This window comes from Arctopsyche grandis, chromosome 1 (assembly GCF_051622035.1).
Source record: "Arctopsyche grandis isolate Sample6627 chromosome 1, ASM5162203v2, whole genome shotgun sequence".
In the NCBI taxonomy this organism is placed as follows: domain Eukaryota; kingdom Metazoa; phylum Arthropoda; class Insecta; order Trichoptera; family Hydropsychidae; genus Arctopsyche; species Arctopsyche grandis.
Window position 1 is genome coordinate 8,591,488 of NC_135355.1, and position 14,995 is coordinate 8,606,482.

At 34.6% G+C, this 14,995-nt stretch overlaps 1 protein-coding gene across 2 annotated transcripts in view; it reads left to right on the forward strand.

The window, feature by feature from the left end:
• The window catches only part of LOC143915436 (uncharacterized), a 184,607-nt gene that overhangs the window by 27,278 nt on the left and 142,334 nt on the right, over positions 1-14,995 (forward strand). For both annotated transcript variants that reach the window (XM_077436094.1, XM_077436101.1), the window contains 2 exons: positions 1,333-2,340; positions 3,073-3,255. In XM_077436094.1, the coding sequence (XP_077292220.1) occupies positions 1,611-2,340; positions 3,073-3,255 (913 nt within the window). In that variant the 5' untranslated portion in view covers positions 1,333-1,610. The remainder of the gene's footprint in view (positions 1-1,332; positions 2,341-3,072; positions 3,256-14,995) is intronic.

Here is a 14,995-nt window from a genome sequence, read left to right on the forward strand (position 1 = left end):
GCCTCAGCGTATAGGCATCCTATGTACATACATACATATGTATGTATGTGTCTGTATATCCAAACTACGTATGGAGTTTAATCTGAGTAAACATAAAAAACCACAATCCCTTTTTTTGATCATTAATTTCATATCAAGATACGAGAATATTTATTTATACCATGGCGTAATTTCAACGTCACATTTATTTCCATTTATGGCGGGCTCTTAAAGCGATATCAGTTTAAGAGCCTTCAAAGTGAACTTCACTTGCGTCTTGTTTTCACATATATTTATCAATTAAAACAATAATTTCTTCGTAGTGAATGAAAGCACTCAAAAGTTTAATTAGCCACTCCGCACTTTATACATGACAACGATTTATGACTATGTTTATATTATTGGATGAATTTGATAATGGACAGATTTTAATAATTAAATGTGGTTCATATAAATATAAATTTTGAATTTATTTAAAATGTACAATATAAGCAATGATTTTAGTGCGCCAAGCGATGCTTCAACACCTAACCGCAAATTTGCATGATTTCTGTTTTATATAAAATATATATTATATTATTACACGTGTGCAATCTTTCAATAACAAGCATTGGATTTTGATAATTATATGAAAAACACTCTAAATTTCAAGATGCACACGTTGAATCAAACTTCATATATGTACATATATGTATAGTCAGAAGTCGTATATCGAACAAGATTTACCTGAAATATTTTTCCATTTGAAAATATGTCTTTACTATCGAATATGTACATATACTTATACATAGATCCTTATTCTATGTGTAAAAAAGAATATTTCATCTTTTCGAATATACGAAAATTGTCTATACATTTTTGACGAAAAAACTTGAGATTTGACCAAAAATGACAAGTACAGTATACATCCAGAGTAAAGTGAGTTAATGTATAGGCTTTTTACGTGTTGGCTGTGAACAGATATAAATATTTTAATCGATTGACATTATTTATACTTCCACCTATTTATGTATTTATAAAATAGCTCTACATAATGTCATTTTCTCAAATTTAAGTAATTTAATACAAATATCTTTTCAAAATAAAGAACCACTAATTTTGATATTATATATTATTATTTAATATGATATATTTTTAATAAAATAATACCTTAACAATAATTCCACACAAAATTTAATTTTCCTCTACTTTTTGAATAAGTTTTTCTGAAAATATTATTTTATGTGTTAAATTTATATATGTATGTATTTTGGGAATAAAATAAATCACCGTTTATACATTATGAATCAGAACCCATTTCATTATTATTTTTATTATGAAATTTTATGTTTTTCGTATTATTATTTCTCACAGTTCAACATCAGTAATGGAGGTGTACAGGGACAAAAAGCAATTTTCGACGAACACGCAACACTGAAACAACAATGATCCTATACGAGTGCATAGCTAACCGGTCGAAGCTCAGTGCAAACTTAATAATCTAAAATAAATATATCACACGCGAACCGACACATATAATTCGGTAGAATCGACCGAGGGGAGTGTATCCGATATAAATAATTTAAATATAGTGAGGGGTACAGAGCAAGGAGGCGAGCTGGCCACATTGGCGCGATGCCGTCTCCCCAGGAATGTATGTGATATTCCCTGCAGACGAAGTAGTATATTTCACATACGGCACCCAATCGCCCCTAGTGAGGCCTCGCCCCACTCTGGACCACCTGCACGAACCCCGCGTCCCCCTGAGACCCCCAACCCCCGATTCATCCCCAACGTCCACCACGGACTCCTTCAAGGATAGAGACTACTATTACACCGGCCCGGATGTGAGCGCCAACAGGACTTCAGCCTCCTCCCCACCCCTCTCCAGACCCCCATCAGCAGCCTTCAACCGTCAGTCCCAACAATTGGACAAGCCGAAGGAGAAGAAGCACCGTTTCCTCAGACTCAAAAAATCCGAAGATCCCAATTTTGGTAGGACTCAACGTTCGCCCAACATATACAACTATGAGCAGCCTATGCCCCTGCCTACCCCGGCTTTCTCTAAAAAGAACATCTTTGATCATAACTTCGATGCCCTCTTTGAAGTGTCCAATGCTCCGGAATTTACCGAAAATATTCGCGTGGTCACGCCAGAGCCGCCGAGGCCGAATTCGTTCCAGGATCTGTTGTTGGAGGAGGCGACCACGCCCGAAGATATCGAAGACGACTGGAGATTGAGCGATGAAGTTACACCCATCCCTTATAAAGACTGCCTTAAACCTCCACCTTTGTCAGCACCCTCCACTCCGAGATCAGAAAGAAAAAATGCAAGAAACTCCAGGAAAACTCCAGCCATTGACAAATCTTCCTCGCTTGAAGGTTCCCATATTACATATAATATATCAAAGTGTGAATTTTTACCGCCTTTCAGATTTAACATAGAAGAGTGTTGGTTTTCTTTTAACATTCGACTATAATTTCAGCCCCGTCGCTCATACGTATGTTTTATCGCTAGAAAACAAAAAACACATACATACATAGAAGCATAGGTTTGTTTTGTTTTTATTTTATACGCATGATTTTCGCTTTGTTTTTTGTATGTTGTTTGTTAATTAATTTAGACAGGAGCGCTGTTCGGTCACATACAATCAATTGGCTAAAATATTTAATTCGTTTTGCGTTTGCTATTTGAAACAAGATACGTTTCTAATAAGTCAAAGTTGCAAACGAGGCCAACATGCAAATGATGGCAAACAAACTTTCGTGCGTCATTTGTTTGTCGATTTTATTTGGCTACAGTCATCAAATATCAATTAGAATTGAAGCAAAAATATTAGTCGTTAAACTATGTATGTTTTAACATTACAATGATAATTTTTATAATGAAAGATAGGAATAATATTTTTTTTTTTAATTTACTGTATTTTATTTATCTTCTATTGTACATATGTACATACATATGTAGTATTTTGACTTGATGACGTGATCGATTTTTAGAAAAGATTCATATGTTTATTTAGTCTGGTGTGACTGAAAAGCCTAAACTTTTATTATGTCATTAGATACTCATGATTTCATGAATCTTAATGGTAATTTTTTTGTGATACACAGAGCATTCACCACGCAAGAAGAGCGGATTTCTGTCCCGCATCAGGCGCGTGTCTTCGGAAGGGCGTACAGCAAACAGGATGGCCTCAGGGCAGGGAGAGGCTGTACTTAGAGAACTCACCCATCCTAATTTGAACGAGCATCTCAAAAACCACAATGCCGTCAGCTTTAAGCTCGTCAAAACAGGTAATCCCGGTTGAAAGTTGCAACAATCTCGATTTATCCCTCAGGCATGTCACGACCACTACAGTAAATAATCTTGAACCTAAATCGAATTTGCCCGACCTTGTATTTCCGAAGCTGCTAGAACACATACATATGTATATGTATGTGTATACATACATAAATACATGTAATATAGTTGGTGTATGTCTCTATAGATATGTATCTGATATTATTCAATGCTTTTCATTAGTTATTCAATACTTTTCTTCTTTCTTTTTATTTTTTTTCTATAGTTGTAATTTCGAAATATTTTGGTGGTTTCTGGTTTTTAAAATAAATATCACTATGGTATAAAATACTTTTTATGTTAGGTCATTCAAAAGTTAACATCCAAGTCGAATACATTCAGTTACATTTAAAGATGTTGATTGCATTCAAGATTTTAATTGCCTACGACCAATCTGTTCATTAAACTAGACTAGTTATTCGACTGAAATATCGAATGGAATCACTCTATGGTTCAATATTGTGTGATTTTCAGTTTGATTTTGATTTTTAAATGCTTTTTATTATTACTAAATTATGTTCAAAATACATCTTATATCTATTTTAATAGCGACTGATCTACTGATCATTTTCTATTTGACAATTTTTAATTAATTTTGGTAGTAATCATAGTATTATATTATAATAATGTTAATATGTACATCGCAATAGGAAAAAGAGCTCAAAAACATATTTACAATTCTTATAAATGCTCACAATACATCTAATACATAATATTAATTAAACACTCTCTAAAGTCGATGACCTAAAGCAGATTGTGATTAGGTAATCTGTGTTTATACCCGAAGGGTATAGATATTTTGTTTTAATCACCGAGACTCTTCACTAGTGTGTTAGTATGGTTATTAGTGACTCTGTCATAGAATCTACTGGTTAGTTTGTTAGTAATGTGTGTAACAAACGGAATACTATATATGGCATGCAGTTTTTTCATGTTAGTATATATGGGTGTATTATAAATTATTTTTAGGGATTTATTTTGGATTACTTGGAGCTTGGAAAGGTTAGAATTCGAGGCTTTATTTCATATAGGTGAAGCATAGATTAATAATGGTAATATGAGCGCGCGATATAATTTTATTTTATTTTGAGTTGATAAAGAACTATGTCGATTAAATATTGGGTATATTGAGGATAAACCCCGCATCGCCTTGCATTTCGCTGCCTCAATGTGAGGTGCCCATCTCATTCTTTTATCGAACGTTACTCCTAAATATTTTATTAGTGACTGCCATTTCAAACTTTCTTCTTCTTCTTCTTCTTCCTTATTCCTCTCCTCGTAGGAGGTTGGATATCATGACATATATCTTCTCTCTATCCATGGTTGCCCTGAAAAGTGTTGTGGAGTCACATTGGTACCATCCACGGAGATTGCCCATCCATGAGATGCGTCTTCTACCAACGCTTCTTTTCCCTTGTACTTTCCCCTGCAATATGAGCTGTATGATTTCATATTTCGGAATTCTCATCACATGACCCAGGTATTCGAGTTTTCTGCGCTTTACGACGCTTAATAACTCTCGTTTTCTTTTTATTCATTTCAATACTTCATCATTTAGGACTCTGTCCACCCAGGGGATCCTCAACATTCTCCTGAAACACCACATTTCAAATGCTGCCAGCTTTTTCTCTGTAGCTTGAGTCATGGTCCAGGATTCGACCCCATAAAGAAGTACTGATAAAACGTAGCAGTGAAAAATTCTCATCCTTAGGTCAAGATTGAAATCTCTATTGCAGAGGAGATCACGCATCTTGAAGAAAGCGTTTCGCGCCATCTCTATTCTGATTTTAATCTCTTGTGAATGGTCCCATTGGTCGTTCAACCAGCATCCTAAATATTTATATTGATGCACTAGTTCAATGTTTTTGTCATTTATTTTTAGTGGCGTGGGAGGCATTTCCAGTTTTTTTTTTATTTTTGGTAATAATCATAAATTTTGTCATCGCTGCGTTCATTCTTAACCCACTGTTATTACTAGCCACTGTTATTACACTTTCTTCAGAGGGGATTTTTAGATCTGAACTTGGCTTATGCTTTCTAACACTTAAGAATATATGTAGTGTCTGTTTTGGTTCGATTGATTTGAATTTTCCAATTAGTTGTGTTCCATCATTGTTTTAATTGCAAATTTAAGATTTTTACGAATAGTGTCTGGTTTTTTACTACTTGTGAAGCAAGCGGTATCATCTGCATAAAGGGCTATGTGACAGTTTTTTGGAATAGGTATGTCATTTTTATATATATGGAGAATAATAGTGGGCCATGCAAGCTCCCCTGCGGAACGCCAGCTGCGATTATTTTTGGAGACGATAATTCATTATTTACACTAACCACTAGCTTTCTACGAGTTAGGTACGATTTGATGATGAGAATTAGGTAGTTTGGTATTTTGTTAATAAGGAGCTTATGAATGAGTCCTTCATGCCAGGCCGTATCGAAAGCCTTTTCTATGTGGAGACATATCATTCCGGTACTTCTCTTCATATTAAAGTTTTTCGTCACGTGTTCAGTTTTGTTAGTTGTTGGGTCGTGGAATGTCCAGTGCGAAATCCAAATTGTTCATTTAGTAATTTCTTATTTACGACTTTGAGTAAACGAGTGTAGATTATTTTTTCTATAATTTTGGAAAGCGTGCAAAGGTATGCGAATTACGTTGGCTGTTTCCAGTATTCTGGGAAATACCCGGTGAGTAAACATGCGTTGAATATTTGAGATAATGAGGCTAGGGCTTTAAATGAAAGTTGTTTGATTATGATATTATATGTATATTGAATCTCGCGCAGGTGCCTTTTTATTTTTTAAATTACGTATTATATTTTGGATTTTACACGGATGCACCAATTTTATATTTTTAGTACTGTTAGTAGAAGTTTTTGTGATGATTTGGACCGGTTGACATTATTATGCGTTTGTATATGATTGTAATGTTGTGTGAGTGTGTGATGTTTTTGGAAAGATTTTGATATTAGTTCTGCTTTGTCGCAATCACGCGTCACTGTGATTCTTTCATCGTCTTAGTAGAGGAATCGAGTTTGTTGTCCTGCGAATCGCTTTAGCTAATTTCCATAGAGAGCCATCAACTGGGCTTAATTTTTCTATTTTTTTTAAACCAAGCTTCATTTTTGATTTGTTTGATTTTCAGTTTAAATTCGATTAAAATTTGAGGATATATGTATGTATATCCACGATGAAAAATGAACTGACGAATTTGACTAAAAACCGACGAGCGTAAAATGATTTATTTCACCAAAAATATATTTTTGATATTTAATACATAAATAAGTAGGCTTAACTTTTAGCGTAAGGTAAAAAAAAACAAATCGGTATACATCTTTCAGTAGTAATTTTATCTACACTTTTAGAACAAAATTGTGCGAATTAAAAGACATCATTCTCAACATAATTTAAAAATAAAATATCAAAGTATTTAATAAAAATATCAGGCAGATGCGCTTAATTTTGTGATTTTATTAATATGCATGTATCTCGAACTTTACTCGTGGAAATTTTCCAATAATGGAAAGTTACCCATACCTGTTTCCAAAGTGTGTCCAACTCAATGTAGTCAAAAATTAAATATTCAGCTGAAATTATATTAAATTATAAATGTACATACATATGTATGTATTGAATTCCACTTTACGAAAGATAAGAGGCAACATTGATTAGAACCTTATTTAGCACATCCAATTAATTTCAGAGGGGGGATGGACAAGCGAAGCTCCACGTTGGCAAAGTATCGTATTTTCATTGTATAGGTATTTCAAGGTATTCGTTGTATGTATGTACATGCATAGATGTGCCTGGTCCAAAACGAGGTTTGAGATAAGACACGATCCCTTTATCAAAGGGAAGCTACAAGTATGCGCCAGTTGTGAAGGTATGTAGACACTTTGTGTTCACAGGTACGCATATATGTATGTATGTATATACACATATCTTTGTACATATATACAATATATCCTTCATGTGGAATTTACACAGCGCGCACGTGTATGAATGATCTAATTGGTCATTAGATCATTCATACACGTGCACGTGTATGAGTGAACTAATCTCTTGCTGTACACAGCGTGTACTAGTTAACAAGTTACGAAATTAACTAGCAAGAGCTAGTTAATTTTAACTTTTGTCGTAGATTGAAGCTTTTGGATACGGATAAATTGGGCCGGAAAAATAGTTTGAGTTATTTAAATTGATGCTCGTTATCGGTTATCGCTGCGCATGCTTTATAACGTGAAGCCTTACTTATTGTTAGCTGGATTTGGTTTGTTTGTAGTATCATCAAGAGAATAAATTTTCCCGTCACTGGATTCTTTGTTTTCAGACGGCTAATGAACTCGGTGGACACTTCGTCGGAAAATTTTACGTATTTTCATTTACATTTCATTTGTCATAAAATTATATAATTTACAATATGCTATCTACAAGAAATATAACAAAGATTATAAACTACATATATGCAGGGGGGGAGGGTATGCAAATAGCCCGGGACCCGGCTTTCAAAGGGGGCTTGGGGCCCCCGCAAATAATATGTACATTTTTAGCAAAAGTATAAAAGCATTATTTGGCCTTTATACTCTTAGAGTGTTTTGGACACTAAGTAAAATGGTAAAACTGTTTTCGAGTAACGGATTTTACCCACATAAGTAAGTAAAGTATTTCCCTAAATTTTATTATGCCATAAGACATAATAAAATTTAAGAAAAGATCCGTTCTGGTGTTCAGAATGGTCAGTTCCCTCGTCACAATATCCAAAACAAATTAGCAAAATAATCCTTGGCCGATTCAAGCAGGTAAAAGGCAGATGGTTAAAAGTACTAGATTAGTGAATTTTTACATCGATAATAAATATAAAATCTTTCACATTTACCTATTTGCAAATTTGCTATGAAACTTTTAACTTAAAATAAATTGCAAATGTGATGTACGTGCTATTCCTAGAATAATTCAACAGAAATATACTAATAAATCATTGATTTTAATCTTTAAAAGTATCCGTTTATCTTTCGACTTTAGGAAAATAGGTTATTAAATTTTTTTTAAATTTTGCTGTATAATTGCGAACGGTAGACTGGATTTAGAATATTTCGAATCAAAGTTAGTTTTAAAATTAATAATATTTGTCGTTAACAAATTCTTTTTTATTATTCAACTGTTTTCTATGTTGATTATTTTAACCCATAATGAACATGTATAAATCTGAAGTATGTACATATATAGAGACATTTTAAAAAGCTGTCACAGAAAAAAATATCCAAAATTCAAAACATTATTACCTGTTTTTCCATAAATAAAATAAATTGATATTTTACGGTTTTTTTATGTTATATGTTTAATTTTTATTTTATTTATGACGGCATTATTTTTTTAAAATGAAACTACTTTTTAACGTGTGTATACATTGTTTTAATTATTTTATTTTTCATTTTATGTGCTGTTATACATAGTTTATTGTTGTATTTAATTAATTTAATTTGTTTCTCTGTATTGTATTTATGTATATAAATTAATATGAAATATATATTAATTAATTGAAATACCCACATAATTTTATTTTTTACTAAAATGGTTCAAGTGGGGAGCCTGATTTTCAAATTTGCAACGGGGCCCGGATTTTCTCTCTACGGCCCTGCATACATACATATATGTAGTACATACATACATATGTATTTGTTGAATATTGCAACAAGTTATACATATAATGTTAAACTAATAAGTTATACACTAATGTTAAACTAATAAGTTATACACTAATGTTAAACTAATAAGTTATACACTAATGTTAAGACTTTTTCAATACATGCCAAAAAATTTTTGAGGAAAAACGTTGTTGGGTAGGTAAAAAAGTAAGTTAGGTATATCGAAAAAACGTTGATAAAAATCACATGGGAGCTCTAGGGTATCACGATTTTTCTACAGTTTGGGAATAGTTCGGGTCATATCATCATCATCATTTACAGCCATTCGCCATCCACTGCTGGATGAAGGCCTCTCCAACACGCTTCCACTCGTCTCTGTTTTGCGCAACACTCATCCATCTCATTCCGCACATTTTCCTAATTTCGTTCACCCATCTTCCTTGCGGTCTTCCTTTTACTCTTTTGCCTTCTCTCGGGTACCATTCAAGCACTTCTTTTGTCCACCTTTCGTCCATCCTCCTAGCTACGTGACCCGCCCATTGCCATTTCAATCTCTTCACTCTATCCACTATGTCCACTACCCTTGTCATATTTCTCACCCACGTGTTCCGCTTCCTGTCTTTCCTCGTTATGCCAAGCATACAGCGTTCCATACTTCTTTGAGTGCATTGGATTTTATTTTGCATCTTGGCGTTCAGTGTCCAAGTTTCACATCCATACGTCATCACTGGCAAAACGCATTGATCAAAGATCCTTTTCTTCAGGCAGAGTGGCATTTTTGATTTAAAAACAGCATTCATCCGTCCAAATGCACTCCACCCCAATTTCATACGTCTCTTTATCTCTTCATTTTTACTACCAGACATGTCAATTATTTGACCTAAATATAAATAATTATTTACTACTTCTACTGGTTTATCATCTAAGGGGATGCTATCAGGCATGCAATAACTATTGAACATTAGTTTAGTCTTATCTACGTTAATTTTTAATCCTACTTTTCTACTTTCCCTGTCCAGCTGTGTTAGTCTGATAAGTAGGTCAGCTGAATCACGAGCTACTAAAACTATATCGTCTGCGAACCGAAGGTGACTCAAAAAGCGACCATTGATGCTTACTCCGGCTGTATCCCAATCCAATTTCCTGAAAACTCCCTCAAGCACCGCATTGAATAACTTGGGCGAGATTGTATCTCCTTGTCTTACTCCTTTTCCTATGCTAAATCTATCTGTACCTGAAAAAATTTTAACTGAAGCTGTGGCATTCTTATATATTGTAGCTAACAGTCCCACATAGGGTTCCGGCACTCCCTGTGTTTTTAGAGCGTTAAGTACTGCATTATGACTAACTGTATCGAAGGCTTTCTCATAATCGACGAAACCTAGGCACAGTGGCCGTTGATATTCGTTGGCGCGCTCGATTAGTTCGCCAACTACTTGGAGGTGGTCCATTGTGCTGAAATTTGCCCTAAACCCTGCCTGCTCTATAGGTTGGTTCTCGTCGAGGATATTCTTCAGCCTTTCTGTAATAACCTTCGTGAAGAGCTTGTAGACCGCTGAAAGTAGACTAATGGGTCGGTAGTTCTTGATATCGCTTTTGTCGCCTTTTTTGTGTATTAAAATGATAGTTGCGTTATTCCATCCTTCTGGTATAGCTTGGTTCTGGATGCATTTGCTGAAAAGCCTAGCTAAGATATTAATTAGGGGGGGGCCGCCACATTTTAGTAAGTCGATGGGAATATTATCTTCCCCTGGGGTTTTACCATTCTTTGCAGTTTTTAGCGCGGCCTCTACTTCGCTAGGCAATACTGCAGGAACCCTTTGGCCGTGTGTCGATTCCAGAGTGGGGAATTGGCCGTTGTCGTTCTCGTATAGTTTTGCATAGAACGTGTAAACTCTGTCTATGATTTCTTCTCTATTCCTAATTATTACTCCGCTCTCTGATCTGATTGCGATCATTTGGTTTTTGCCTAAGAAAAGATCCTGTTTGCACTTTTTCAGGCTACGGTTATTCTTAATGGTATTTTCTATTAGCTTGCTGTTAAAATCCCTGACATCCCTGACTATTCTCTTCTTAATTTCCTTATTTACTAGATTGTATTCTTGCTTATTATTATCCCTATCTAAATTCCTTTTATGCTTAATTAGGTTTTTTGTTTCCGCTGAAATTTTGCTTAATTTAATCTGTTTCCTGAAACCACCTAATTTCTTACCTGTTGAGGTTAGAACCGAACTAATTACAGTGTTCAATTCCTCGATGTCTGCTTCTGGGTTTAATTTCCCGTATCGATTTCCAAGTTCGAGTTCGAATTCCTTTTTCCTAGACCTTAGTTGAGCGAAATCTGGAGAGTTACTGCATCCTTTTATTAATTTCCTACGTTCGCAATTTATATTAATGGCCATCTTGGCACGGACTAATCTGTGATCGCTGCCTATATCTACTTTACTTAAAACACTAACGTCTTTAACGGAGTGCAGGGCATTTGTTAGGATGAAATCGATCTCGTTTCTGTCTCCTTTAGGACTCTCCCAAGTCCACTTATTGTTGGTGTTTTTCCTGAAAAATGAATTAGTGATGAAGAGCCTGTTGTGTTCTGCGAATTCTATGAGGCGATCGCCTCTGTCGTTTCTTTGGCCGGTACCAAAATTGCCTACTGCTCTTTCTGTGTTTGCCTTTTGTCCTATTTTTGCGTTAAAGTCGCCCATGATTATTTTAAAGTGGTGGCGGCTATTATCGTATGCGCCCTGTAGTTTTTCGTAGAAGTCTTCTATTTCCTCGTCTGGGTGGCTAGATGTGGGGGCGTACACTTGGAAGATTTGACAAGTGTACCTGCTCGAGATTCTTAATACTACATAGCATATACGTTCCGATATGTCGTTTATTTCTATAATATTTCTTTCTATTCTCTTATTGATAAGAAACCCTACTCCTCCTATTCTACCATTTGGTAGCCCTCTCCAGTAGAGACAGTTACCACTTTTTAGGATTATTTGGTTTCCCTGTTTTCGTCTTACTTCGCTAAGTCCTACTAAATCCCATTTGATACTTTCTAGTTCATTCTCTAATGCAAGCACACTTCCTTCACTCGATAACGTTCTTACATTGTACGTGGCTAAATACAGGTTTCTATTAGCTAAGCTATCATCCATCGTCACTCTTACCTTGTTGGAGGTTTGGATATTATTTTTCTCGCATTTATCCAAGATGTGTTGAGAAAAAGGCGGTACTTGAGAGAGATTTCCATTCAAGGAGTGAGTTCTTACCGCCATAAACTCTTCTCTGTGGTCAGCTTTGACAGATAGTCATCCTAGGTATCACTTGGATCACTTATGAGTTATTACATGCCATTTAACAGGGTTACTTTGTAAGTGAAAGTAGTTAGTTATGATAATAATAGATTAGCAATTGTTATACTACTTTTTTACAGATCTTTATCGTGAGACGCCTCTTTGGAGACAACGGATTTATATATGTGAGTGCGGTTTGCAATTTAATATTTTAATAATAACTTTAGTAAAGTATATAAAATTACACGAATTACTTTAATATAATTTAAATATGAAAAAGAACTGATAGACAGTTGGGAAACACCGTTTCTGTTTGCTATTATTCTATTAAGTAAAGTTCGTTAAAGATTTTTGGCTGGAAGCAATTATGTGGAAGATTTATTGCTTCTGTGGGACCGACTTGGCTGGCGAAGGACCCTTTTTTTGTATTCAGGTAGGGAGATGTATCTCGTTTGACACCGATTTGACACAAAAATTAGCACAAAATTTTTCGAAATAACTGATATAAAACCGCTTTTTACGACCGATTTGCTGTTTATTTTTACACTTAAATTATACTAGGATGCAATTAGTAAAATAAGTGATTAGATGGTTAAGTTAAATTTCGTGCAATAGCCGGGTTTAAGCGAGTAATAGCGGGAGGAACGCAGAAGCACGTCCTCCTCACATGACACGAAAGACCGAACTCCCTCGGGTCATATATTGATTTATAACTAACTGTTCACAATGAGAAGTTTCGTCACCCTCCGATTATTTTGAAAACATTTTTTTCATGTTATATTTGAAAGGGCGGAAGGCCAATTTTCAGTTCCAATCACACTATTTCTGTTTGACTTAATTCACAAATTGTTATCACTTATTCGATATGTCCAGAATCCCGGAATGGCAGAATTGATATATTACAGGTCACCAGTATTTTTAAATATTGTTAAAAGCAAAATATTATATTTAATGTTATGCGAGATATTTCCCGAAATGAAGAAAAGTGGACTTTTGCCACTTCCATTTATAACGGCTAATATGGACATACATATATTGATTTTATTGTTATTGTTCTCTTCAACGCCCACAGTATTTTGGGCAGTTCGTTGTTTGAGTTCATGTTTACGTCTTTGTTTATAAGAAGAGACAGCGGGTAAATTGACTTTGATATGATTAACTCCAGGTGATTGATCTTTTAACTCCGTGGATTTAAAAAAAGGTACTAGGCAAAAGGCACCAGACCACTCACTAGTTTAAAATAGTTGAATAAAAATTGTCGAGAATTGGGTCGTGTCGGTGAATGTTACCGTTACTTTACGTTGGCCATCAACGTGGCTTGGTGTTTGCGTTAATACTAAGCACCGAAAGGCCGCAGGGTTCGATCCCGTGGGCTGATCTCGATTGAAAAGAATCGAGAATAAAGAAGAATTATTCTGAATATAATTTTAAATGCTGCTGGTCAGACTTGGATATTTGTGACCTCAAGTCGATCGTTTCTTATCAGAGAATGTCAATTTATCTGATTTCATTGTTGAAGCGGTTCTTCCATAAAATCGGAAAAAAGCATCCTACTCACTATGTCACCACTATTTGAATATGATTTCAAAATTATATTATCTATATTATAGATTCTATAACATACATGTTTCGCTAATTCTTATTTTATTTTTTCATAGATATATACCAGAAAGGCCTAACAGGTAAACCCCAATGCGCTTTTCTATACAATTAATTACAAACATTGCAGCATTTTTTATTACATAAACCGCTGTATTTCGAGAGGCTGAAGAATACGAAATTAACAATTAATTAATCCATAGAGACATTTATGGATTTAGACTTGTACATACATTTTTACATATTGTACATGAATCAAATTCAGATATTTGTGACATAGCGGGTAGGATGGTTTTTTCCAATTTGATGGAGGAACTGTTTCATCAATGAAATCAGATAAATTTGCAAACTCTGATAGGAAACTCTGAACTCTGAGTCACAAATAGCCAAGTCTGACCAGCAGTATTAAAGATGGAACCCGGTAACCTCGCAGTGCTAAGCATAAACGAGCCATACTGCTGGCTGTAGTATTTGTATTAAGCTTATATATCTGTATTCTTGTATATAGTATTTGTATTATGCTATTATGTCTGGTCATAGTAACGCGTTAGAGTATTCTGTAATGTCACTGTGGCAAATATGTTAAAAAAAATAAAAATAATAATAATACATATGTACACATGCAGGTACGTACTAGGGCTCCCAAGCCGGTTTAAACCGAAGCCGAAAAGCCGGCTTTTTGACCATTTTTCAAAAAACCGAAAACCGGCTTTTTGGCTTGATCAACCGGCTTTTTAAGGTTTTCTTTTATTAATGCTTTTTTCCTCAAAATTAACAATTATGGATTTCAAATTTCTATAAAAGATCAAAATAAATGTATATATCTACATAAACTCTCTTAGGTAAAAGGCGTATATTTCTTTGAACATCAAGTACTTAGCGGTTTCTTTGAGATTTGTAATGGACGAAGATAAAATATTATTGAAAGTATGTAGTTTCAATGACCTACCCAACTTCAGGTAGAAAACATTATTATCCTGTTTGTGATGAATTTGTTTCCGAAATTTGCAACGGTTTGTAAAGCTTTTGGATTTTTAAGTAAGTTAAAAACAACGAAAGATTCCACAATTATAGTTTTTCTGCGAGGTTACACATTATTTTTTTAATAATATATTCTTGATAGTAGCTTATTTAAATCATTTAATTATTTGTGCGTATTTAGGATC